General features: G+C 50.4%; 1 protein-coding gene across 1 annotated transcript; it reads right to left on the bottom strand.

Annotated features, from left to right (window-relative positions):
* Positions 1 to 4,799: 4,799 nt before the first annotated feature.
* Positions 4,800 to 20,923, bottom strand: PLBD1 (phospholipase B domain containing 1). Its single transcript, XM_061559318.1, is given in 12 exon segments — positions 4,800 to 6,495; positions 7,237 to 7,343; positions 8,616 to 8,801; positions 9,990 to 10,130; positions 10,363 to 10,563; positions 11,118 to 11,262; positions 13,441 to 13,603; positions 14,631 to 14,771; positions 16,247 to 16,330; positions 17,218 to 17,449; positions 20,109 to 20,197; positions 20,859 to 20,923. Coding segments are annotated over 12 exon segments (1,746 nt in total). The 3' UTR covers positions 4,800 to 6,303.
* Between the last annotated feature and the right edge of the window lie 2,312 nt (positions 20,924 to 23,235).

Below are 23,235 nucleotides of genomic sequence, written 5' to 3'. Positions count from 1 at the left end.
GTTCACATGTTCTATGCAGGGTACTGAAAGGAAAGTGAACGTGTAAATTGCAACACACATCGTACATTTGCTAATTGCATTGTTTTACATTCTTATTTTGTGTGGCTTCTTGTTTTGTTCGAGTCAATTTTGGTATCTTGCATCCTTGCTCTACAAAAATTCTCAATTCTTCTCGGTATCTCAATCGAGTTTCCAACTGGTCAAAAAATTAGCACCTCCAATTATCACGGTTGCCTACGTACGGTGCAAAAGAAGTTCAACATAATAATAACGATGTCCTATGTACCCATGAAAAGCCTCGCCAAGTCTCAAGATATTTTTTTAATGCCCCTGACAAATGATCGCAGGAGGGGGCAATGCCGCTGTGCGCACTCCCAGTGGAGTCATTTGCAGCTACATTTTTAAATCCTTTATATTAAGTTCACTTGCTTGCGCGCTTACGACCGTGCAAATCTTTCGGTCGTTTTTTAACCCACTTCCCGTGATCCAATCGAGCTGACATTTTGCACACAGACTCATTGTGCGTAACAATTTATTTTCGTGAAAATTTTTTTCCAAAATTTTACACTTTTTAGGAAAAAATAAATTATATTGTATTACCAATTGCTTAATGGTGGCAGGCAATCATCTGACCCATAGGTGGCAGCCATCTCAAGCCAGAGGACGAGAGGACTCTAGCCGCCACGCATATAAAGGATTTATAGTGAAAAACTTTGTTTTTACGGGTTAATTTTTTCAGTATTTGGGATGCTTTGACCAATACCAGTTGTGCCCGTTCTCTATCCAGATAACTCGGAGGAAACCCACGATTATCATGTGCGGTGCGTCAATATCAGAACTGAGCCGCGCATAGTGCTGATCCATGCGACTTTTGTCATTCGCTGTGACAGCCTTAATAGTTGCTCACGAACAGCACTCACCCCAACACATTCTAGAGAGCTGTGATGGCAATGTGTGTGTTTAGTCAGGTTACACCGATTAAGCAGGGAATATCACTGTGGTGTACATTATTGTGATAAAGTAGCGGGGAAAATTGTTTGCACATTGTGCGAATGAACCTGGCAACCTGAGTTTGATTACCAGCCGTGGATATCATCAATGGCAAATTATATCTTTACGAGTCCTGGGCAATCTACTAATTCGCACTGACCAGCACGGTGAAGTATAGTCAAGCATTCCCCATCGGCACGGCGTGGGGAGGCCTTCATCTAGCAGCGGATTGATGGGAGGACTGTAAAAATGTGTTTTATTAATAATTGTACCCAGCAAGACATGCAAAGGTATCACACAACGGTTGGCGACGCGCGGTGCGAAAGAAGTTCAACATACGTACGTTCACTCGAGTGGAGGCCCTCCGGCCAGCAGTCCCATACCTAAGACATTGCAGGGCTGCATCTTTACCTTAGCACAGTGTGGCACAGCTGCACGCGCTGTGGATTATTATCCACAAACAACGGAGCCAAGGTCGCCAATTCGAGTCTATGTATCACTCTGTTTTATTAAGCCCGAGACCTAATGAAGACTTTCAAACATTGTCCACGAATGAGCACGCTTGGACACAGCTGCATACAAATATTCCTAACCCCTTATGTTCCACATGCATAACTTAACGTTTCATATTCCAGCCAGTTTTTTTCCCGGTTTATGTAACTGCAGTGTCCATAATTTTACTTCCAATAACACGTCTGGAAAGGCAGCGTTCTGTTGAGTCGGTTGTCTTTGCATTTGCTGGGAATTTGCATAATTACGAGACAAACATTATAGCTGCCTGCGCGTAGCTGCGAATGTTACGCTGCTCCACGCTTCAACACAGCCCACAAAAACACGTAGCTGCCAGCGATTGCCAGAGGAGCTCGCCAATGTGAGTGGTGTGCATATCCTGTAAGAATAGCATTGGCGGCGAGGCAATTCCCATCAGTGTGCATATATCATAATACAAAAACCTAATTGATGATGTGGCAACGTTCATGGCTAAAATCCATAAGAAACGTGTCTCTTCGTCAACACACGTATCATCAGCCTCTCAATATTAAATCGTGCTCTCCCTCTTGTGTTCAGTGGGGCAATCTGCAGCGCGGGGAAAACTGCGTCCGCTCTGCCGTGGTGGTGGTCCTTTCACGCGGAGGGACCCGGTGAAAACACAAAGATGACACGAGATGAACTTTCAATTCACGGAGGCACATTACTCCTGGTTCTGGAGGGCACATTGTTGGTCGTAAACAACCACTGTTGCTTTCGAACGCAACACAAGCGCCCGTCTTCAGGTGAAAACCGCAACAGCTGATACGTCTGCTGCTCGCAGCACGATGTCCACAAGGCAGTAGACATCGTGCTGCGAGCAGCAGACATCGTGCTGCTCACAGCAGACATGGTGCTGCGAGCAGCAGACATCGTGCTGCGAGCAGCAGACATGGTGCTGCGAGCAGCAGACATCGTGCTGCGAGCAGCAGACATGGTGCTGCGAGCAGCAGACATCGGGCTGCTCACAGCAGACATCGTGCTGCTCACAACAGACATCGTGCTGCGGGCAGCAGACATCGCAGCTGTCGCGGTTTTCACCTGAAGACGAGCGCTTGTGTTGCGTTCAAAACGTCGTGATTTATTTGATTGTATTTCTACCTACGTGACTTTACCGAAAGAACCAAGAGTATGGATTCCTGCAGTCAAGGAAGCTTCAAATCAACATCAAAAGTGATGAATTCTGCGGTCACAATTAATTTTGTAAATGAACGTGTGTGCGTTGAAAACCTCGTTTTTTTACCTATGGGATGTTTGACCAGTTCCTTTAAGTCTTGTGATAGTATCGGTTCAACATCCACTCCCAGTTGTTATCGTCCGTACACTTTGCTTATTAAAACTGAGCTGAAAGCGGAAGTGAAAGACGTTGTGGTGGCGAGACGTTATCTCCCTCGCCTGGAATGCAGGAGGTCGTGGGCTCGATCCAGACCCTGACACCTGCTGTATATTTAGAGTTTGCATTTTCTCCCCGTGGCCACGTGGATTTTTATCCGGGTCCTCCGGTTTTCCCTCCACATTTAGAAACACGCGTTGAGTATTTGGCTGCTATATATTTCCACGTGATAAGCCACTTCGTTGAGCTATCATTCGTGGCCATGTCACTTCGCTGCATAGCTCAGTGGGCCTTACCTGGTAAAATAATAATAATACCCGTAAACACACGTCGCGTTTTTCTCCTGCCCGGCAGACGTGTTCAAATCGCTCAAACCGGTAAATAAAGCCCCGTAGCTGTCCCCGTTCCCGAAATAACAGAATAACGTGGCCGCGTCGTTTCCCAGAGCGACCCGGCGTCCCCACACACACCCCTTCACCGTCGCTCTTCTCAGAGACAGGTCTCACTCCTTGGGGCGCTGTGCCGCCCGCAATGAAACTCACCGAGCCGGAGGTCCTACGGAAAGGTCAGGGTTTGGCGTCACACACACACACACGCGCGCACTCGTGCGTGTGTGTGTGAACGTGGGGAGCGGTGGTGTAGTGGTTAGCACTACGCTATGAACCCGGCGACCCGAGTTCAATTCCCGCTAACGGCCAACATCGGTGACGATTATCTGAACCGGTCCTGGGCCTCCCCTAGGTCGACTCAGCATCAAATGAGTACCTGGTGCGGTGTGTAAACATCGCCATTAGGGAGACAAAGGCGGCCGGGCGTGGTACTGGCCACCCACCCCTCGTGTGCTGTTCCAACCTTCATAGGTGCTACTAGCTCACAGCACTTGCCCCAACAGTCTAAGGCTACACGGGGGATCTTTGTCTTTGTTGCGTGACAGAGCTACGGGGCCCGAGGGGCCGCTGCATCTCCACGACGATGCGCGAGCCGCCACCGCGGCCCCCCCCCCCTTCACTGCCGCTCCGCTCCACGTCACGCACACCCGTCAAGGGCCAGGCATTGCCCCCACGGACATGATTGGTAATAAACATAAATAATGCCCCTTGTTATTATAACGTAAATGTACAGCCCCGAAGTCAACCAGCCGCTGCACAAGGGGCCCTCCTCTCCACGCCGCGAGGGTTGTCGGGGGCTGTTTGGCCACGGCCATCACACTCTCGTCGGTGCGCGAACACGAGTGGAAAGATGGCAGCGGCCTTTGAGCGGCGCGCTCCGTTAGGCGAGAAGTCACGAGGAATGCCGTCAACGCGGCGCCCGAAAATCGAGTATCGATCTCCTGGTCTAAACAACAAACAACAAAGTTAAAGGTGCGGGAGCAGGGACGTGGGCGCACAAAAGTGTCGTGCACAACGGTGCGCTGCATTGCCCTCCGATGAGCTCCACACGGCACAGCCCAGCAAGCTACCTGGCGCCTACCTGGCGCCTACCTGGCACCTACCTGGCGCCTACCTGGCATGCCCAGTGATCACCCAATCAACCACTGTGCGGGGGCGAACCCTGCCTGGCTTCCGAGATGTAACACTAGTGGGCATATTCTAAGTGATTTCGCCATGTGCTTATAATAATTATTAAGCTCAAGAAAGCCTCAGTGAGACTTGCAATATTATTCAGGAGCATCCTGCGTTGGGATGATTGGCCAATTCCGTTAATCAGCGGTTGACTTTGTGCTCACAGGGAATCTTGAGTACCCAGAGAAAATCCACGATTGAATCCTCAGGGAATGGCACCTTGATGTCCACGGAACGGGAGGTTCACAACATTCGCACGATCCACCAGCCCTCGCCCACGCAGCGCTGCATCGCAGGCGTGCACCACCAGCACACCTGGCTCAGATGGCAGGAGGGGACTACGTCGTCCTCTCGATCACCATAAACACAACATCGGGAAGCAAACGAATGTTACGTTCGGTGTTTTATTACAATAATTATTATTTTGTGCTGCATTATCGTGAAAGCAGAATTTAAAAAAAATCATTGTAGTGCAATAGGTTTTCCCACCATGCATCAGAAAGACCATCCTCCGATTGGAAGTAAGTGCTCCAGTGAGCAAAAAAAAATACAATGCTGAGATGGGCTTTTGATATTTATTCGGAGTTGAACTGCTGCAGTCAGCCTCCTTCCTGTTACTATATCTATCGATTACATTATTAGTTCTGCAATGTCTGCCATGATATGTGTAGGCAACTTTGTTCCTCACAAAGGGTGAACCGGTTTGTGTAAATTCTGGCAGGGTGCCTGCATTTTGGGCAACAACAGCCAGCCATGGGGCATCTCAGTCACAAGCCTGGCGACCTTGAGACGGAGTTAAACTGCCAAATGTTTTGCGTTGGAAAAAAATCTGTATTTTTTTGGTAAAAATACATTGGCATACAGCGCAGGTCTGAGCACATTGCATCGTATTATGAGCGACAGCGAATATGCAGGAACACAGTTCCCTTTAGAAAATGTAAAATAAAAAGTAAACAAATAAGAAAAACGCATCGAAGAGACAAAAATCTACCTAATATTAAATCATGGACTTGCCAGCCCTTTTGGCTGATATTTTTACGAGTGACATTTGGCACTCTTTGTATTTAAAATTCTGTCTTCAAAAGCGACAGACCCCTTCCCCTTGCCTTCACAGGATTCTCCTACTAGGGCAGGCTGCCAGCTATGAAAGTGGTTAGAAAGATGCGATCACTGAGAAGTGAAAAGTCTGCAAAGACTACGAACCATGCACAGGAGAAAATAAAAATTCACACTTTGGAGCTGGTGATTTTTGCAGGGGAGGCAACTGATGGACCGTACGAGTAATGGCAGCAGCAGCACTCAGGGAAGAGCACACGCACAAAGGGGCAGCTGTAGTGGAGACGAGTCAAAAGGTCAAAGTCTCTCCTTGCATAAATGAGCATTGGCAGCCTTGAGCTAGCGGTGACAATTCAACATTCCCATGGCGAAGAGCCAGTCTCTAGAAAAACACATCTTGTTGACTTCCCACAAAATGGTGTTTATTTCATTGGCCCTGGTGGGATGATGAGCTGTAAATGACCCGAAAAAGGATTTGAAAACAGATTATTGTGACTGTGAGTGTAGGCCTCTGCGAACAGCGCCGCGTGGCCGGGTTAAGCAGCGAAGATATCGGGGCAAATCGAAGAAGCATCACGTTAGGCCAGGGGTCGGCAACCAAAATAATTTGGTCAAAACAACCTCAATATTTCTAGAGCCGCAACGCAATGCGATTAACGTCACAAAGCAGCCCTTAAAGAGCCCCGTGCGGCTCCTGAGCAGCAGGTAGCCGACCCCTGCATTAGGCGGACGCGCAGGGCGAGAGAGGTAGCGGCCTCGCTGCTGGGGAGAGGCCTCCCCCAGGGAAGCGGCAGTCAAGGGGGTCGCGTCGCGGCGTTGGGCGAGGCCCCCAGCTCATGGCAGCCCCGCTGTGGCAGCGAAGGTGGCGGGCCACACGGTGACGAAGGGGAAGTCGTACATCGGCGGCAGCCCCACGTGGGACGTGCCGTTAAACTTGCTCCAGCTGAAGGGCGGCGTGTCGGGCTGCACCGTGGGGCCGTTCACCACGAACGACGTGAAGTTCCGCGCGTTGAAGTAATCCGTGACCTGGGGCACCCCGCGCGCACACACACACGGACGCGGTGTCACCAGGGTAAATCTGCATGCTGCCCTCGGTTACCGATATGGTTCACCGTCCCGGGATCGAGCGCAAGCTCTCAAAGTGCCCGCATTAAATCCTGAGGCTCGGTGGAGAGCAACATACAACATTGCCATTCACAACCGTTCCATAATTAACCGAGATACGCCGACGCATTTAAGTATGGAACCAAAAACGTAAAACACAGTTTCCAGATGCCTGCGACCGAAACGGATTTTCCAAGTCTCTTGTTGTGTGACGTTTTCCCCGTGTGGCGCCTTTCACCAGCACAGTCTGTCACAACGACTCCGCTAAACAACTCCTCCTCTACACGAACCCCCAGCACACACGGACTGCGCTGTGTCGCAACCACCATCCTGCGTACCGCAGCCCTTGGCCAGGCATGGTCCGTCAAGCTCCGTCTCTTTCTCTCCGATGCGTTAGCCCTCTGGCATGCAGAATGTCGTGGGTCCGATACGGACCTGACGCCTGCTGTATATTTGGAGTGTGAAAAGCCACTTCGTTGAGCAATCATTGGTGGCCAGGTCGCTTCTGAAAAAGGGCTATGGAGTGGGCCTTACCTGGTAAAATAAAAATTGTTCATAGTTAATAGAGTGCAGCTCCCAACAAGCCACACGTGACAGTGACACGAGAGGGCTTTAAATGCACGGCTGCATGTGGTGAGGGACGTGGGCCATTCTTCTCCGTACCTTGGTATCGTAGCAGCCATCGGGAGCCGGCTTTGTTGGGTTGAGGTCACCACGACAGCAGATGCAATCGCAAGGGTCGCCTTCAGAATAAGGGTCGTACTTGTAATCTGCACGCGGAGAAAAGGGAGTGAGTGGCCATGGGAGGCAGCAGCATTGTTGTTGGTACATCGCTGTGTTTTTATATCACATTGACAGCTGCTCCGAGACAATTGCATTCGAGCACCAGAAATTCTCGAATATTCAAAGTATTTCAAGCCACGTAGCAGTGGTCAGAGCGTGTGGCGCGTAATTATAAGGTTCCAAATACCAGGATTTTTTAAATTCGTTTTTGTTCATGAGTAACTAGTGCTTATCTATGAATAAATATGTCCCTGCCAGAGGAGTGTGGCGTTTCTGCCAATGGCTCAGAGCTGCAAGCGAGAAATGAGTGCCACACCATGCTAGAGTGGGCACTTAACCACCTACTTATTTCCATTCGGCCAATAGTGTTAATTCAGTAAGACGCGGCTAATTATTTATAGTTCAAAGGCATTCAAGTAAACAACTTGGCATGTTCTGTTCAAACCTCTTCATTAACAATTAATACCAATGAGTGCCTCATTAACCCCGCAGAAGTGTCACATTTTGATGCGTCAAAAGGCGTTCATGTAAATGTTATTGTTTGAGGTTTACGCTTCTATGTTTTATTCATACGTACTTCCATAAAGTGTCTCCGATGACGGGAAACGTATTCTCCTTAGGACGGCATGTACCCAGACTGATAATCCTAGGTCCATTCCAAGCAAACTGCTCTAAGCACGGCTCTATATCTCAAGGATATATTCTCAAATTCTGAATTCCAAATTTTATAAATGTTGGGCACACCACCAGAGCAAAAGAACACAGGCTTATAAATATCATCACAGGATCTATAACATCGACTTTTAAGAAAAAAAACGATCTTTCATTTGAATAATCTTTTATATGTTCCAGTTGGAATGCATTCAAACTACATCTACACGATCGCACCACAACTTTTATGAACAATGCCTTTGACAGGAAATGATAGAGGAGGCTTGTGTTTTCGGCAATGATGCATCTTAAGGAGAGAAACTGCAAACAGAACACTGTGACTTATACAACAGTTGTAGAACACATTGTACAATGTGGCACTTTGCAAATGCTGCCAGCGTATCGTACAACCCGCTGTTATAATACGGCAGTGTGAGTGAAGGGGGCAATCTGAAATCAATCTGTTCTTTCAATCACAGCGCCACCGGTCCCTAAAGTCTTCTCAGTTGCGAGCGCCGCGTCGGGTTCCACAGGCGGCACCAACGACCGCCGGGTGTCGTCGAGGGCTCCGTCGCCGGGGGGGGGGGGGGGGCGCTGGGGGTACTCACTGTTGGACCTCATGATGCCCTTCATGGAGGCCAAGTCCACCACCGAGCCGTGGTCGCGGCGGAAGATCTTGGCCCGAGGGGCGAGCTCGTATGAGAAGTCGCTGCCGTGCGTGGCCACGAACTCGGGGTAGCCGCTCAGGTTGTACACGGACTCGTAGAACGGCACGTTGTAGGACGGCCAGTATCCTGGCGGGCAGAGGCGCGGGTTAGGTGCAGCGCATTGTGCAGTGATCCTGTGAGCGAATCACTGCGGACATGGCTACGACTCCACTGTCCCATGGACAAAGGGGCAGCCGTGCATGACGCTCGCCACCAAAATCCTCGCTGTGCGTCAAGCGGAAGAGGTGACAGCGATGGCTCTGCTGACTGCACACATGCACGTGTGTGTGTGTATTTGTGTATGTGCGTGTGTGTGTGTATGTGCGCGTGTGTATGTGCGCATTTGGGGAGCGGTAGTGTAGTGGTTGGCGTTTGGGGAGCGGTAGTGTAGTGGTTGGCGCACTGCGCCAACCACTACACCACTGACAAATATATGTAATATGTAAACTGGTCGTGGGCCTCCCCTAGATCGACTCAGTCTCAAATGAGTACCTGGTGTGGTGTGTGAACATTGCCACGAGGGAGACAAAGGCAGTCAGGCGTGGTGCTGGCCACCCACCACCAATGAAGACCGTGCCGGCCTTCATCGGCGCTCGCCAACAGCATCTGCCCCACCGTATGTTAAAGCTATACTGGGGGATCTTTGTATTTTGTGTTTCCCGGTACGAGCGTGCATGTGTGCGTATACGTGCTTGTGTGCGTATACGTGCATGTGTGCGTATACGTGCTTGTGTGTGCGCGTTACAGTGAGCGTCTCTTTATGGTTGGGAAAGCTGCAGGAAGGAGGGTGGTGGTGCTGCCACCACATCTGGTGCCACAGCAGGTCATCATTCTAGGCTAAGCCAACCTACAGGGGGGGTTGGTGGAGCGCACATCTCAGGTTCCAGCAAATCGCCATGCACATCGCCAGCCACGAGGTGAGCCTCTATGACCTGCAATGTTCACATCTGATCCGCCGTACTCCCAGCCACGAGTTACAGTCACCAGTGGAACAAGCGTGGCACTTCGCTGACACGACGAGGCCTTGTTCGCCTCCAGAGTGCCTCGAGACTCCTTCACCCTCATTGCACTTCAGTGAGAATGACATCAACTTTCTCCGGTTTCAAACTTTCTCGGTCTCATCAGCAGGGTGTCGCGCAAACAGATGCTGCCCGCGGGCGACTGATGTCATAGGCGAGAGCACTCGTGCCCCCTCCCGCCCCCCGAACCCTCGTGACACGTGGGGGCCCGTCCACTGCGGAGCAGCCAAAACGTCGCACGGATTCGGCGGCTCACCTTTGCGCAAGATGTCCGTCTGGTCCTCCGACACCACGAGTGTGGGAATCTGCTCCACCACGAAGAGGGCTTCGTCCGCGATGTTCTTCTTCAGCTCAATCTTCTTCAGGTCCAGCACCATGTACTGGTTGTTGTAGGTTCCTGTGAGATATCAACAAGGCTCTCAATTTCATTATTTTTCCCAACTATTACAGTTAACTAAACAACCTAAACAATTCATCATCATCACATGGCCAAAAACCCCCAAAAAAATCTAAAACCCTAATACCGTGTTAAGTTCACCAAATCCACCGAGCATCTTGCCCACATGCCGATTTCACCACTCCGCCTCCTCGCCGGCGGTGCGACCTCCCCTCCGACGCGCCCCATTCACCTGAATTGTGTCTTGAGAAGACCTCGCCCCACTGCCGGCCACCGCGAGCCATCATGTTGGCGACGCGCACACGCTGCCACGCCAGCAGCGACAGAGGAGTGATGGCCGCATACAGGGACGCGTTGAACACGTTGTTTGTGGTCTGCAGCAGCACGAGCCCGCTGCTCAGCAGGTAGTAGTCGTCCAGAGACTCCAGGAAGCCTGCGGTCAAACAAGACAAGTGGGGGGGGGGGAGGTTTACGAAAACAAGAGAGTATGCTCAACATGATGTGGCAGCCGGATGTTCCCAGCAAGCCGAACATTTATTTCTTTCTCTCGGACACGTTTTCGGTCCGTACCGTGCACGATGATGCGCGACGTTTTGGCACAATGTCAGACGTTTCGCTCCACATACTGGGAGCCTAAAGAAGCTCCCCCAACACGTGCAGCGAAACGGCGGACATCGCTGTCCCGAACAACGCGACCCGGCAACACGTCGGCAAGAGCCACGCGGCAACACCACGAGAAGCCAAGCGTTGGTCCCCTTCCTACTCACGCAACCGAAACGTGGGCTCAGACTGCCTGCCAGGGAGAGACGGGATCGTCGTCGGCGTCGTCGGCGTCGTTTACGCTCCCCGCTGACGCACGGAGCGACGACCAAACCGGGCTGGCGAGCCGAACCGACGCAGCCAAACGCTCCTCCATTCCGCACCGTCGATCGTCCGAGTGGGGCCGTGGGTAAGGGATGGCGGATGGCTGCGGCGTGCGACACCGACCTGGGTAGCTGCTGAAGGACATCTGCCGGCTCGCCGTGGAGGCGTCCAGAAAGTTGAAGTCCCAGTGCTTGAAGATCCTCATGGTGGCTGCGTAGGTGAACCAGCTCGAGTGGGACATGAATATGTTCTCATATCCAGGCAGAATCTAAAGATAAAAGATATATAAAAAAAATACAAATTTGACGATCAATTTTCTTTACGACAGATCAATCTTCTTGGTTCTTTCGGTAAAGTCACGTAGAAGGGAAGTAATAAAATAATAAAAATAAAACATAATAAAATTATTCTCACGACGTTTCGGCCACAACGCAAGTAGCCGTCCTCAGGTGAAAACCAGGTCCGTCGAGGCGACAGAGTCAGACTCTGTCGCCTCAGACTCTGTCGCCTCGACGGACCTGGTTTTCACCTGAGGACGGCTGCTTGCGTTGTGGCCGAAACGTCGTGAGAATAATTTTATTATGTTTTATTTTTATTATTTTATTACTTCCCTTCTACGTGACTTTACCGAAAGAACCAAGAAGATGAATCCCTGCAGTCACGAAAGCTTTAAATCAAGACAGATCAATCATTGGATCTTCATTCATAAAAAGTGCACTTCACATCAGATAAAGGCAAATCATCAAACTTTACATGGAATAAAATGTATATGAATGCACAATACTTATAAAATATCGAAGACAATAGGGCATAGATACAATACATATTGCCAGCAATGACGTATTCCAAAGGCCTGCTACAACGACATTACGGGACTGGGGACCAGAAACATGAACGCTGACAAAATGGGATTTTTTTTTTAAGTGTGCAAAGTAGCGTGAAGATATGGAAGCTCAGAATGACGCTGGAATGTAAAGGGGAGCGCCTGGGCCACGATGAAACGAAGCCGATCAGAGACTTCATGTTAACTCAGGACAGCAAGCAGGTTTCGGTAAGGCACAGTGAGAAGAGATGGTGGCTGATAGATCAGTTGATAACGCAATGGCAGCTTCTGTTTCACCTCGCTCATCCCATGACCCCTCAATCTCTCCCTTCTAGCCACTACCATCCCCGCTTCCTCTTCATAATCTCAATTCCATGAATACCACCCATTCCCCATCCATCTAAAACATTAATCATCACTTGCTCTCGTCAATTTTACAGCAGTGGATGGAGCACGTTTCATGACCAAGATCATGATGACGATTAAACATAATTAAAACATAAAACAGAAAATGTAGTTTGTAAATCAAGGGCTGAACGATCAGCTTCCGAGCAGTATTTTGCTGTGTTCTACTCTTGCTTTTAGCATGGCGATGAGCTAATTGGCGTATCATCTTGTTGCCAAAACCTGTCATAAATTTGTGTGGAGCACTCCTGTTTATTGATGGTACGTTGGGCAAGTTAAAATCAACATCGGCAGACGTTTATACAGGTTTTTGTGATCTTATGAGCAAGCGTAATGAAGATTACATTCAATATTTATCTGCCAATATTTGGCATGCACACATCTCAGGAGGTAAAATCTATGGAGGAAACAAGATTAGCTCAACTTTCAAAATGTTTACTAAATTGTGCGTGTTTGGTAATGAGCGCATTTTAACAGTGTCTATTATTATCCGATGTAGAAGAATCGATGTTACAGTACAACTTTAAAACAGCCAGTAAATATTCATTTAAATTAGGAATCTATAATAGCAACTAAATTATTGATTATTGGGACTGCAATCAACGGTGAGAGTTAATATTTTAATTGTAGATGTAAATATAAAATGTAAATCGGAATATATTGGCAGTAAGCATCATGAGAGGATATTTAAAAGCACACAAGTCTCCTAAACTCCCAATGATTTAGTATTGGCATCAACAATTGCCACTGGACTCAGGTGAGGCGGTGGGGCCCAGTGGTTAATGCATCGCACTGTGATCACGGTGACTCGAGGGGTCACGGTGACTAGGAGATGTCAACTACCTCGCCGATATGCAGGAGGTCGTGGGTTCGATCCCGACCCCGACGCCTGTTGTATATTTGGAGTTTGCACGTTCTCCCTGTGGTCGTGTAGATTATTCTCCAGGTCCTCCAGTTTTTCCCTCCACATTTAGAATCAACATCACGCATTTAGAGCATTTGGCTGCTGGAAATGTCCACGTGATGATAAGCCACTTCCTTTAGCCATCATTTGTGGCCAGGTCGCTTCTGAAAAATACCTATATAGCTCAGTGGGTCTTACCCGGTAAACTAAGTAAACAATAGATGAAATAGTTTACGCGTAGCTGGGTCTTGCGTCGCTCACGACCGTGACCTATTCGTCCGCGCGGAAGCAATTTTGTTTTGTTCGTGTAACACCTTGATGAGAGCGGAGCAGTGGCCGCTCTTCTGCACCAGCCTCTTGGCCTCGGCTTTGCTCAGGGACAGCCACGGGGGCCGCCGCGACGGCACCAGCGCGTTGACGAGGTCGATGACGTCGCCGACGGCGTTGAGATACAGCGCGGGGAAGGAGAGGTCCTGTCTGCGTGGGGAGGGCGACGACAAACAATCATTCAATACGACTTTAATGAGCCAAGAACGTCCGTTTGTGTGTAACGCACGTGACATCACTCCACGTGCCGCACCCCCCCTCCCCCCCGTTATTAATGTGCATGAGCGGCTGGATTTTTTACACTCGGACAGGTCGAGCGGAAAGACATTTTTTCTTCGCAAATTCGCTTTAAGTTTGACGCTTCTTTATTGAAAGCGAATCTAATAAATAATTCTACGCAGCAACAAAGTGGATTTGGCGTCTTTATTTATTTCTTCAGCACTTGACACAAAAGGTAAGTCTAATTTATGCTTTTCCAGATATTGTATCGAATTCCTATTTATTTCAACCCCAGCGACCGAAGACAGAAGAGAATAAAGTATCAGAGCAGTGAATTTGAACAAATGGAAGGTCAGTTATACACAGCGCTACAGTGAAATGCAGCTTCCGTCCTAGGACGGGCAAACAAGCTAGTCATTCAATACTCGTATAACGTCCGGGGCTATGACAGGTTGATAAGTTCACCAACACGCTTCGTCCAAGTTATTCTTTCCTAAGTGCTCCACCCTTTAAATGTTACCATGCTCCCCCCTCACCCCCGCCATTAATGTACAGAAGCGACCTGGTCACAATTGAGAGCTCGACAAAAGGGGCTTATCGTGTGGAAATTTATCGCAGCCAAATACTCTAAATGAATGTTTCTAAATGTGGAGAGAAAAATCGGAGGACGCGGAGAAAAATCTACATGACCACGGGGATAGAGAGAACATGCAAACTCCAAATATACAGCAGGTGTCAGGGTTGGGATCAAAGCCACGACCTCCTGAATACCAGGCGAGGTAGTTAACATCTCCTAGCCACCGTGAGCCAAGCGGCGCAGCTTGTGGCTCGCATCTCTCTCTCTGGCCCCACGGCCACAGCACCGGATGGGCCCTGCTCTTGAACGAGAACGGCAGCTTCTCGGGCCGAGGTTTCGTCGCTGCCGCCACCGGCCTTCGACTTCGCTCTGCGGGGCCACACCTTGATGCCGTGCTCGGCGTTCCTGCGCGTGGCTCCCGCGATCATCCCGTCGAGCTGCGACAGCACGTAGTCCACATTCCTCCAGAAAGGGTCGTCGTGGTTCTCCCGCGACTGAACACGCGCCCACGAGTCCTGCTTCCTGGCAGAGCGGAGCGCAAACCGAAACCCGGAGGTACATTTACTTTAGTAAATTCTCTTTTCATTTTTAAGCGTCATCTGAAAAGGAGGGATAAAAATAGATATTAACGATAGTCATAGATAAAATATTAACTGAACAAATAAACATTGAAATAAATTGTAATGCCAGCGTTAAAATAAATGGCGCAACCTGATGCGTCCTAACTTTTGAGCCTCCCTGTACGTGCGCAAATCAGAAATATTTCTTTGTGTGGTGAATGATCGTGAGCCTTTCCTTCCGTCTAACCCAATAGAGACAAACACGGGATCACCCGTGTAACAAACAATATAAACTTAAACACATCCTTGAAAAAGACTCAACTACGGAGCGAGCAACGTTCCTCCGGTTCGCACATTCACGCGTGTAACTGCAATCCCCCCTAACGTCGAAGTCGATGATCATTATGGAGACAAATGGGTCAAGGCCGACCAATCACAGTGGACATTCTTCAGAGTTATAGAGCTGTAGTCAACAGCTGGCAGTGGAAAACCAAGGCCACCGGCTGAAATGTTCGCTCGTTTACAAATGGCAGCACACAAATGTTGCTCCGGACCAAGAAACCTGCGTTCATTTTTTGCTCGTCTGCCCCAGGCGTTTGAGCCCAGGAACAAAGTGGCGCCAAATCAGCTCTGTGACATAAGCATTGGATTCGAGCCACACAGCCTTTGGACCTGTACTTAATTTAAGCCATCATGTGTGTGCCTCATTTAGCTATTGATTAAAGACCTCGTGTGTTGGGAGGCTCAATTAAGCTGTGCACTGCTCGCTTAAGAGCGAGATGCTCTTCCGACCCACGACGCGTCAATACGAGGCTCTGGAACAGTGTTTAAAGAGAACGTTTCGTGATGGCTTTGTGCAATAAGAATGGCGCAAATACAAACGAATGTATTAAATTAGCATTTTTATTATCGTTATCATGACATGTTTCCATTCAACGAGGAAGCAGAAGAGATGGAGGCCTGGGTAAGAAATTGCAACGCGATGGTGTTATCCTTATATCACGATGATGTGTTATGATTGTTAGGTCATGAGGTTCAGAAACATCCTGATGGAAATTCATAGCCCGGCAGAGCATCAGATTATACCAGGGAATGAACGGCTGAAATGAGCCCAATTTGAAGTCACTTTAAAACAAGATATACATCAATAGGCCTCTCTTATCCAACACTCACATCGGATGCCTCAAACACCTGCATATCAATCATTCAATGTTCACCACACTTTCCTGTGGCAAGGGTCGGTATATCCGTAAGACAATAACCATTGCTGTTTACTTCCCACGACGCAGTTATCAACTTTAGTAACCCTGGATAGTTGATGGGCCGAGTGAAACCCTGACTGGGATTTGAACTCGTGGGACGTGAACTCGTGGCATGTAAACACGTTTTTACGTCTTGATGTTCATTCTTTCATGTGGCATAATCGGCGACACGTACCGGAGGAAATCTTCCAGGATGGCATGGGTCTTATTGTCCTTAATGAATGTGGGGTACAGGTTTTTGAAGTGGTTGTTGATGTGTCTGTTTGGAGAAAAACAACAACAAAAAGCACGCAGCACATTTATAATTTACTGCAGAAGACTCCTCGTTCATGGCAAGCAGTGGGGTTATTTAATTCAAGCAAATGTGCCCATGTTCAGTCTTGGTGCGTGTGATGACGCATCGTGCTCAATACCCCATCCCATGGGCACCAACCACCAATTGCGATTGATGGTGGCAGTGCCAACTTCATTCGCATCTTCCAATAACAAAATCGGGATCTTTACCACCACTGCGAAGGTTTTTGCAGTTGTGCTGCATGGCTCTCCAATGTGTTTTTGGGTTGTTACGCACGATGTCCTACATTTCACTTCACATGCTGGGAGTTTATTCAGGAACCTAGTTCTGAAAATTCCAGAATTTTTAAGTTGTAAAGCAGCTTCCAGTGCACGCAAACGAAAAGTTGGATATCGTGCCGAACAAAGCATGCGGTACAACTGGAAAATAAATCACAGAACCAAGTTTGACCTTCACTTGGAGCGTTGTATTTTCGGATTGCATTTCACTCTTTCCTTCACTTCACAGGCGTGCAGGTTGTGGCTTGGCTCTCTAACACACCGGTGTGCTGTTCTAGTGACGAATTGGCACGTTCTGTTAACATGACAACCCTTACAAGTCGGCTGTGTCGGGTGGTGGCGGGTTTAACGACACATTATTATATTTACGCAACCTAACCCAAAACACCTATATTATGTGGGTGTGTAAACATCGTCACTGGAGAGACAAAGACGGCCGGGCGTAGTGCTGGCCACCTCCCCCCCCCCCTCGTGTGCCGTGCCGGCCTTCACAGGCGCTACTCGTTAACAGCACTTGCCCCAACAGCCTGCCAAGGCTACACGGGGGCTCTTTGTCTATGTGCGTGCGCGCACCGTGCCGTCAGGTATCCTTCCACGTATCCGGCCAGGAAGGCGACGTCGGAGTCCCCGATGGCGCCGCGGCCGCCACCGTAGCCCGAGCGCACCTCGAGCGCGGCCCAGCCCGTGGAGAGGAGCGAGTCGTTGAGCGTCCCGTACGCCGCTCCTCCCACCGGGTCCAGTTTGCCCAGCGCCACGTCCGGATGGCGCGGGTTGCCGCTCACGTACAGCGTGACCGTCGTGTAATCTGAAGTCACGAAGGCAAAGGTCCCCCGTGTATATCCTTTCAACAGACTGTTGAGAGCAAGTGCAGTTGGCGAGTAGCGCCGACGAAGGTCGGCACGGCGCGCGTGGCGGTGGGGTGGCCAACTCCACGACCCGACCGCCTCTGCCCACCGAGTGGCGATGTTTACACATTGCACCGCGAGTACTCACTTGATACCGAGTCAACCCAGGGGAGGCCACGGTAACGGTTAAAATATTCATCACTTATAATGGTCATGAGCAGGATTCCAGCGTGGGTCGCGGGGTTTGTAGGGTGGTGCGCTAACCACTACACTACACTTCCACTCCCCGTAATCTTAATAAGTCACATGGACGCACAGAGCGAGTACGCATATGTCCAATTCAACTGAACTGCTAGGGAAGGTGCTACTGACTGTTGTCACGGGTTTGGCACGCGATTGTATGTAAATAGGATGTTGTTCAGTGCATGGCCGCCTTTGCCTCCTTAACACATGGGATGGGAATCCTGTGTTGCCAGAGGACCATTTTAGCCTGGCAAAGTACTCTGTCTGCGCCTGTCACCATCATTAAATTGGCAGAGTAAACACCCCGATGAGTATAGATGCGATGAGCAGGGCTCGAGGACGCAGCCTCCTGGATTACTCAGAAATGTGTGCCAGCTCCATTTTCTGTCAAGTGCAGTGGTGCATAAACACATGCACGTGTGTATGTTGAACTTCTATTGCATCGTACGTAGCCAATCGGAGGTGTGGGAAAACAAGCCGTGGGCCGTCTTGTGACCACGAGAATGAGGTCATGAACAGTGCACATTTCGCGAATGAAAAGTGAAAATATCACGCGAGATCACTTCTGCATTTTTGGTACGAAATACAGTTGACGGTAACTTCACAACGCAGGTCTAACTGGGCAAAACATTACTGGTAACTTTACAATGCAGGTCTAACTGGGCAAAACATTACTGGTAACTTTACAATGCAGGTCTAACTGGGCAAAACATTACTGGTAACTTTACAATGCAGGTCTAACTGGGCCAACACCACTGGTAACTTTACAATGCAGGTCTAACTGGGCCAACACCACTGGTAACTTTACAATGCAGGTCTAACTGGGCCAAACACCACCGCTTTATCATGGGACCTTTTTACCAGTATCAAAGTATTAAAAATAAGAATAGGTTTTACCCTTTCTGCCAATGAAACAGGCGTCAAGATGTTCAAACACCAAATAGATCCCTTTCGCAAGGAATAAAGTCTACATTAACCACACGCACTTTTGGTTGTATTGCCAGAAGGAGTAAACCCGATTCTTATTTTTCACCACAGCTTCACCTGGTCAAAATGAGACAATCTGGACCATACTGTATTGCTGGGGGGAGGGCAGCATTGGCAGAGTGGTCTGCGTGGCACTACGCTATGAATATAACAGCCTGTGTTCTATTCCTGGCCACGGCCAACATCGGTGGCGAGTGATGTCTGAAGCGATTCCAGTCTCTCATCCCGTCCGCCGTGTTTCAAGAGCCAAGGAGCGGTCAAACAACCCCCCGTGACGGTCAAGGTGTGAGTAGCCTTCCATCCACGTGTGCATTTACAGATGGCCGTCTAATGTACAATACGAAATGTCATCCTAGATTAAGCTAGCTTATAATAACAAGTTACACAAATACAGTTCCATGCATTCGGAGTCGATCGCCTGTATTTTAGCTCGTGTTAGTATAAGAGGCATGAATGGAAAAGTCTAAAAGTTGAAAGTGCCGAATATCTGAAATCCCAACGTGTCTGCGGAGCACGTGACCCGGAGTGGCGTAGGGGCAGCAGCAGCAGCACACGAGTGCATTAGTGGACCACTGCTTTAGCAACATTCATCTCAACCGACTTCGCTGCTTATACCCCCCCTTACTGCCAGTCACGTTGTGCCGCACAGGGGTAGCTGCCACCAGGGGTGCACTTTCAAATGTATTGATGAGATGTGACGCCAAGTGCCTTGATACACGCGCGGTGTATAGGAGGGCCATTCTATCAAAAACACATCATTGTAATTATTACACGTGGCTGGCAGTTGGAGGGCAGTGCAAAACACCCCATTCGCGTGTAACCGTAACTCTATGATGCTACGTCTGTGTACCCAGCCCTCACCAACCCGCACTGACCAGAGAGGTGAAGTATGGTCGAATTACTCCACCACGGATTCTCTCTTAAGTTAGAAATGCCGACCAATGAGTGGCAACAGAGGCCAACCACAGCTGTCCGTGTTACCGTATTCTCCCCACTCCAGCCCCTGTATTTCAAAGCAAAGTTGTTTGGGGGTAGGGTCCGTCTTATAATCCGGTAGCTGCGCGCACGTGTGCGACTAGGATCAGGTATTTGACCCCATGGGGCTCAAGTTTGGGATCAGTCTTATTTTCCGGAGCGTCTTATAACCCGGAAGAGAAGACGGTGGCACGGAGAGTTGCTGATGTTGCAACACGGCCTTGTTACACAGCCACTTGCTTCACAATCCACGCGGCGTGAGAATTGGCACCAAGACGCGCGCCTAAGCAGACCACCACACGGCGTCTCTCACACCACATCACACGCGAGTCATCACATCAACCTCGTCTCGAGCCTCACACCAGAGTGTACCGCGTCGCAAACGTCGTCTGTCTCGCTCGCTCTCGCTCTCACCTGCATCTGTTCCCTGAGCACAGCACATCAGCAACACGAGTGCCACGCAGGAGATGGTTCCCGCCGTCTTCTTCACGTCCTTCATGGCCCTGAGTTGTCAACACGCAGACGACACACACACACAGACACACACGCAGAGAGCCCTCTGCTCCCTCGCTGGTTCGCTTCCTGTCTCCCCGGCACGCACCGAGCAGCTGTTTGTCCCCCCCACCCCCAGCACGTGCCAATCAGCTGATCTGTCCCGACCCCCACACCAAGCACTGGCCAATCAGCTGCTGTGCCCCACCACTCCAACTTCAAACGCCGATCAGCTGATGAGTCCCCCCCTCTACAGTGCGAGCTGATCAGCTGATGAGCCCCGAACTGGATGAGCTGATGAGCCCCCCCCCATCCCCCCACGATGCGAGCTCAACAGCTGATGACCCCCCCCTCTATCCCCCTACGATGCGAGCTCATCAGCTGATGACCCCCCCATCCCCCCACGATGCGAGCTCAACAGCTGATGACCCCCCCTCTATCCCCCTACGATGCGAGCTCATCAGCTGATGACCCCCCCCCTCTATCCCCCTACGATGCGAGCTCATCAGCTGATGACCCCCCCATCCCCCCACGATGCGAGCTCATCAGCTGATGACCCCCCCGCCGTCCCCCCACGATGCGAGCTCATCAGCTGATGAGCCTTCCACTGCACGAGCTTTACACGGGGCGATCAGCTGATGATGCCCCCCCCCCCCCCCCCCCACGACTAACAGGGACTGGTGACGATGCCTCCTCTCCCCTCACTCTGCCGACCGCGGCATCAGGAAATTCCGCATAGAACCACGTGGGGCGGCGTCGCGAGCGCGTCACGCGGGATGGCTCATGCCAATCATCGCCAGCAGTAGCAGCAGTATCAGCAATCATGAGCATCAGCACCATGAGCAGCAGCAGCATGGGCAGCAGCAGCATCAGCACCATGAGCAGCATGAGCAGCAGCAGCAGCATGGGCAGCAGCAGCAGCAGCATGGGCAGCAGCAGCAGCAGCATGGGCAGCAGCAGCAGCAGCATGGGCAGCAGCAGCAGCATGGGCAGCAGCAGCAGCAGCATGGGCAGCAGCAGCAGCATGGGCAGCAGCAGCAGCATGGGCAGCAGCAGCAGCATGGGCAGCAGCATGGGCAGCAGCAGCAGCATGGGCAGCAGCAGCAGCAGCATGGGCAGCAGCAGCAGCAGCATGGGCAGCAGCAGCAGCATGGGCAGCAGCAGCAGCAGCAGCATGGGCAGCAGCAGCAGCATGGGCAGCAGCAGCAGCAGCATGGGCAGCAGCAGCAGCAGCATGGGCAGCACCATGAGCAGCAGCAGCAGGCGGTGATAAACAACAGAGCCCACTGCTCTGCGTCTGTCTGCACAGCGGCAAGTCGTGTTCATGAAATCGCCTGCGGTGCGGTACAGCGACTTGAACTCGCAGCTTTGATGCGAATTATACAGCACTGCCAACGTTGACCCAACGTCCCGTGTGTACCTGGCATCCATTGGCTGTGTTTGTAGATATCCCGATGTGTGAGACAGGACAAACGATGCACACGCCGGTACACAGACACGGCAGGGCATGCAGAGAGATACACAGCTCACGGCGACGTGAGCCGCAGCAAGAACATCCCTCCGCGCTCTCCTCCACGCGCCCCTCTCACCCAGCAGGCGGCACGTGGCACACAACGGGGGTCTGCGTTCGTGGCTGTGAAGCACGTGGAGGGCAATCGTCACTTTGCACCTCAGATGCTGCTGCTGTGCTTGATGTATGGGGGGTGAGAGTCACAGCCTGGCGTGAGGGTCAGACTCGGGGCAGGGGAGAGGGTCAGACTCGTCGCAGGGGTGAGACTCACAGCCTGGCGTGAGGGTCAGACTCGTGGCAGGGGAGAGGGTCACGTGGCAGGGGAAAGTCACAGCCTGGCGTGAGGGTCAGACTCGTGGTGGTAGAGAGGGTCAGACTCGTGGCAGGGGTGAGACTCACAGCCTGGCGTGAGGGTCAGACTCGTGGCAGGGGAGAGGGTCAGACTCGTCGCAGGGGTGAGACTCACAGCCTGGCGTGAGGGTCAGACTCGTGGCAGGGGAGAGGGTCACGTGGCAGGAGAGAGTCACGGCCTGACGTGATGGCGATCGTCCTGGTCGCCCTCACGAATGAGGCATCCTGGAATCTGAATTTCCGGCCGGGGTCAAATGAGATCAACTCGAATTGATGCGAAGTGAGAGGCGCGCCGTGCTGCGTTGGCTTCTGGTTGCTGTGCTTCCCCGCACCACCGATTAGCACGGTTGGCCTGGTCACAAAAGCAAAGTTTGTGGGGAATAATATCAATTTTCTATACTTTTTAGGCATAAGAAATTAAAAAATAACACTTAATACCCAGGAACAAAAATTGTGTTGCATAGTGTAATCAGTGGAGAGCTCATTGAATTAAAAGTATATTGTTGAAAAGAGACCTTGGCCAAAAAAAATGAAAATAATCCAAAATGTAAAATGACAAAAAATAATCGGCCCCATTGTGGATAAAATAACATAAACCAGGTAAGCATGTATCGTGCCACATCTCCATGTATCTGTTCTTCCGCACAAAAAAAAACAACTAAAGTATGACACAACCCATCCGATAGATGGCCTTTCTGTGAGTGTATGTCGAGCAAACTCTGGACCAGTTTCAATCCCCAGTGTCTCACCAGCAGAGCCAGACCTGCTTGAATCGATGCTGGCGGTCTGCCAGATGCCACAGGGAAGAACCGCCAAGTTGGACGCAAGGCCGTATTGTTCGTGACACAGAATAATGAGTGTCGTGAAGAATGCAAATAACATGATACACGTTTCTCCATCTCTTACGCAATTCGCCGTCTGGGAGTCCACAACCCCAGCAATGTTGACAGAGTTGGTACAGTTTGGCCAACGTATAACAATATATATATAAATATTGATCGTACTGTATTTCATCATACAACTAACTCAGCCAGAAAAGCGTGAGGAATGTCCATGCTCTGTGTGTGGAGGATTCATGCTATCGAAGACATTGAGCCCATTCCAGAGTTAAAACATTGTCAGGGGGCTCGTGGGAGAGGAGCGACCTCGATCCGCCACGGGGGTTTCTAGGTCTCTGCAAAGCGCACG

This window comes from Lethenteron reissneri, chromosome 3 (genome assembly GCF_015708825.2).
Source record: "Lethenteron reissneri isolate LAM-NWPU_2019-01 chromosome 3, ASM1570882v1, whole genome shotgun sequence".
Classification (NCBI taxonomy): Eukaryota; Metazoa; Chordata; class Hyperoartia; order Petromyzontiformes; family Petromyzontidae; genus Lethenteron; species Lethenteron reissneri.
The sequence above is the reverse complement of the archived record's forward strand: the minus strand, read 5'-3'. Positions and strand labels throughout refer to the sequence as shown.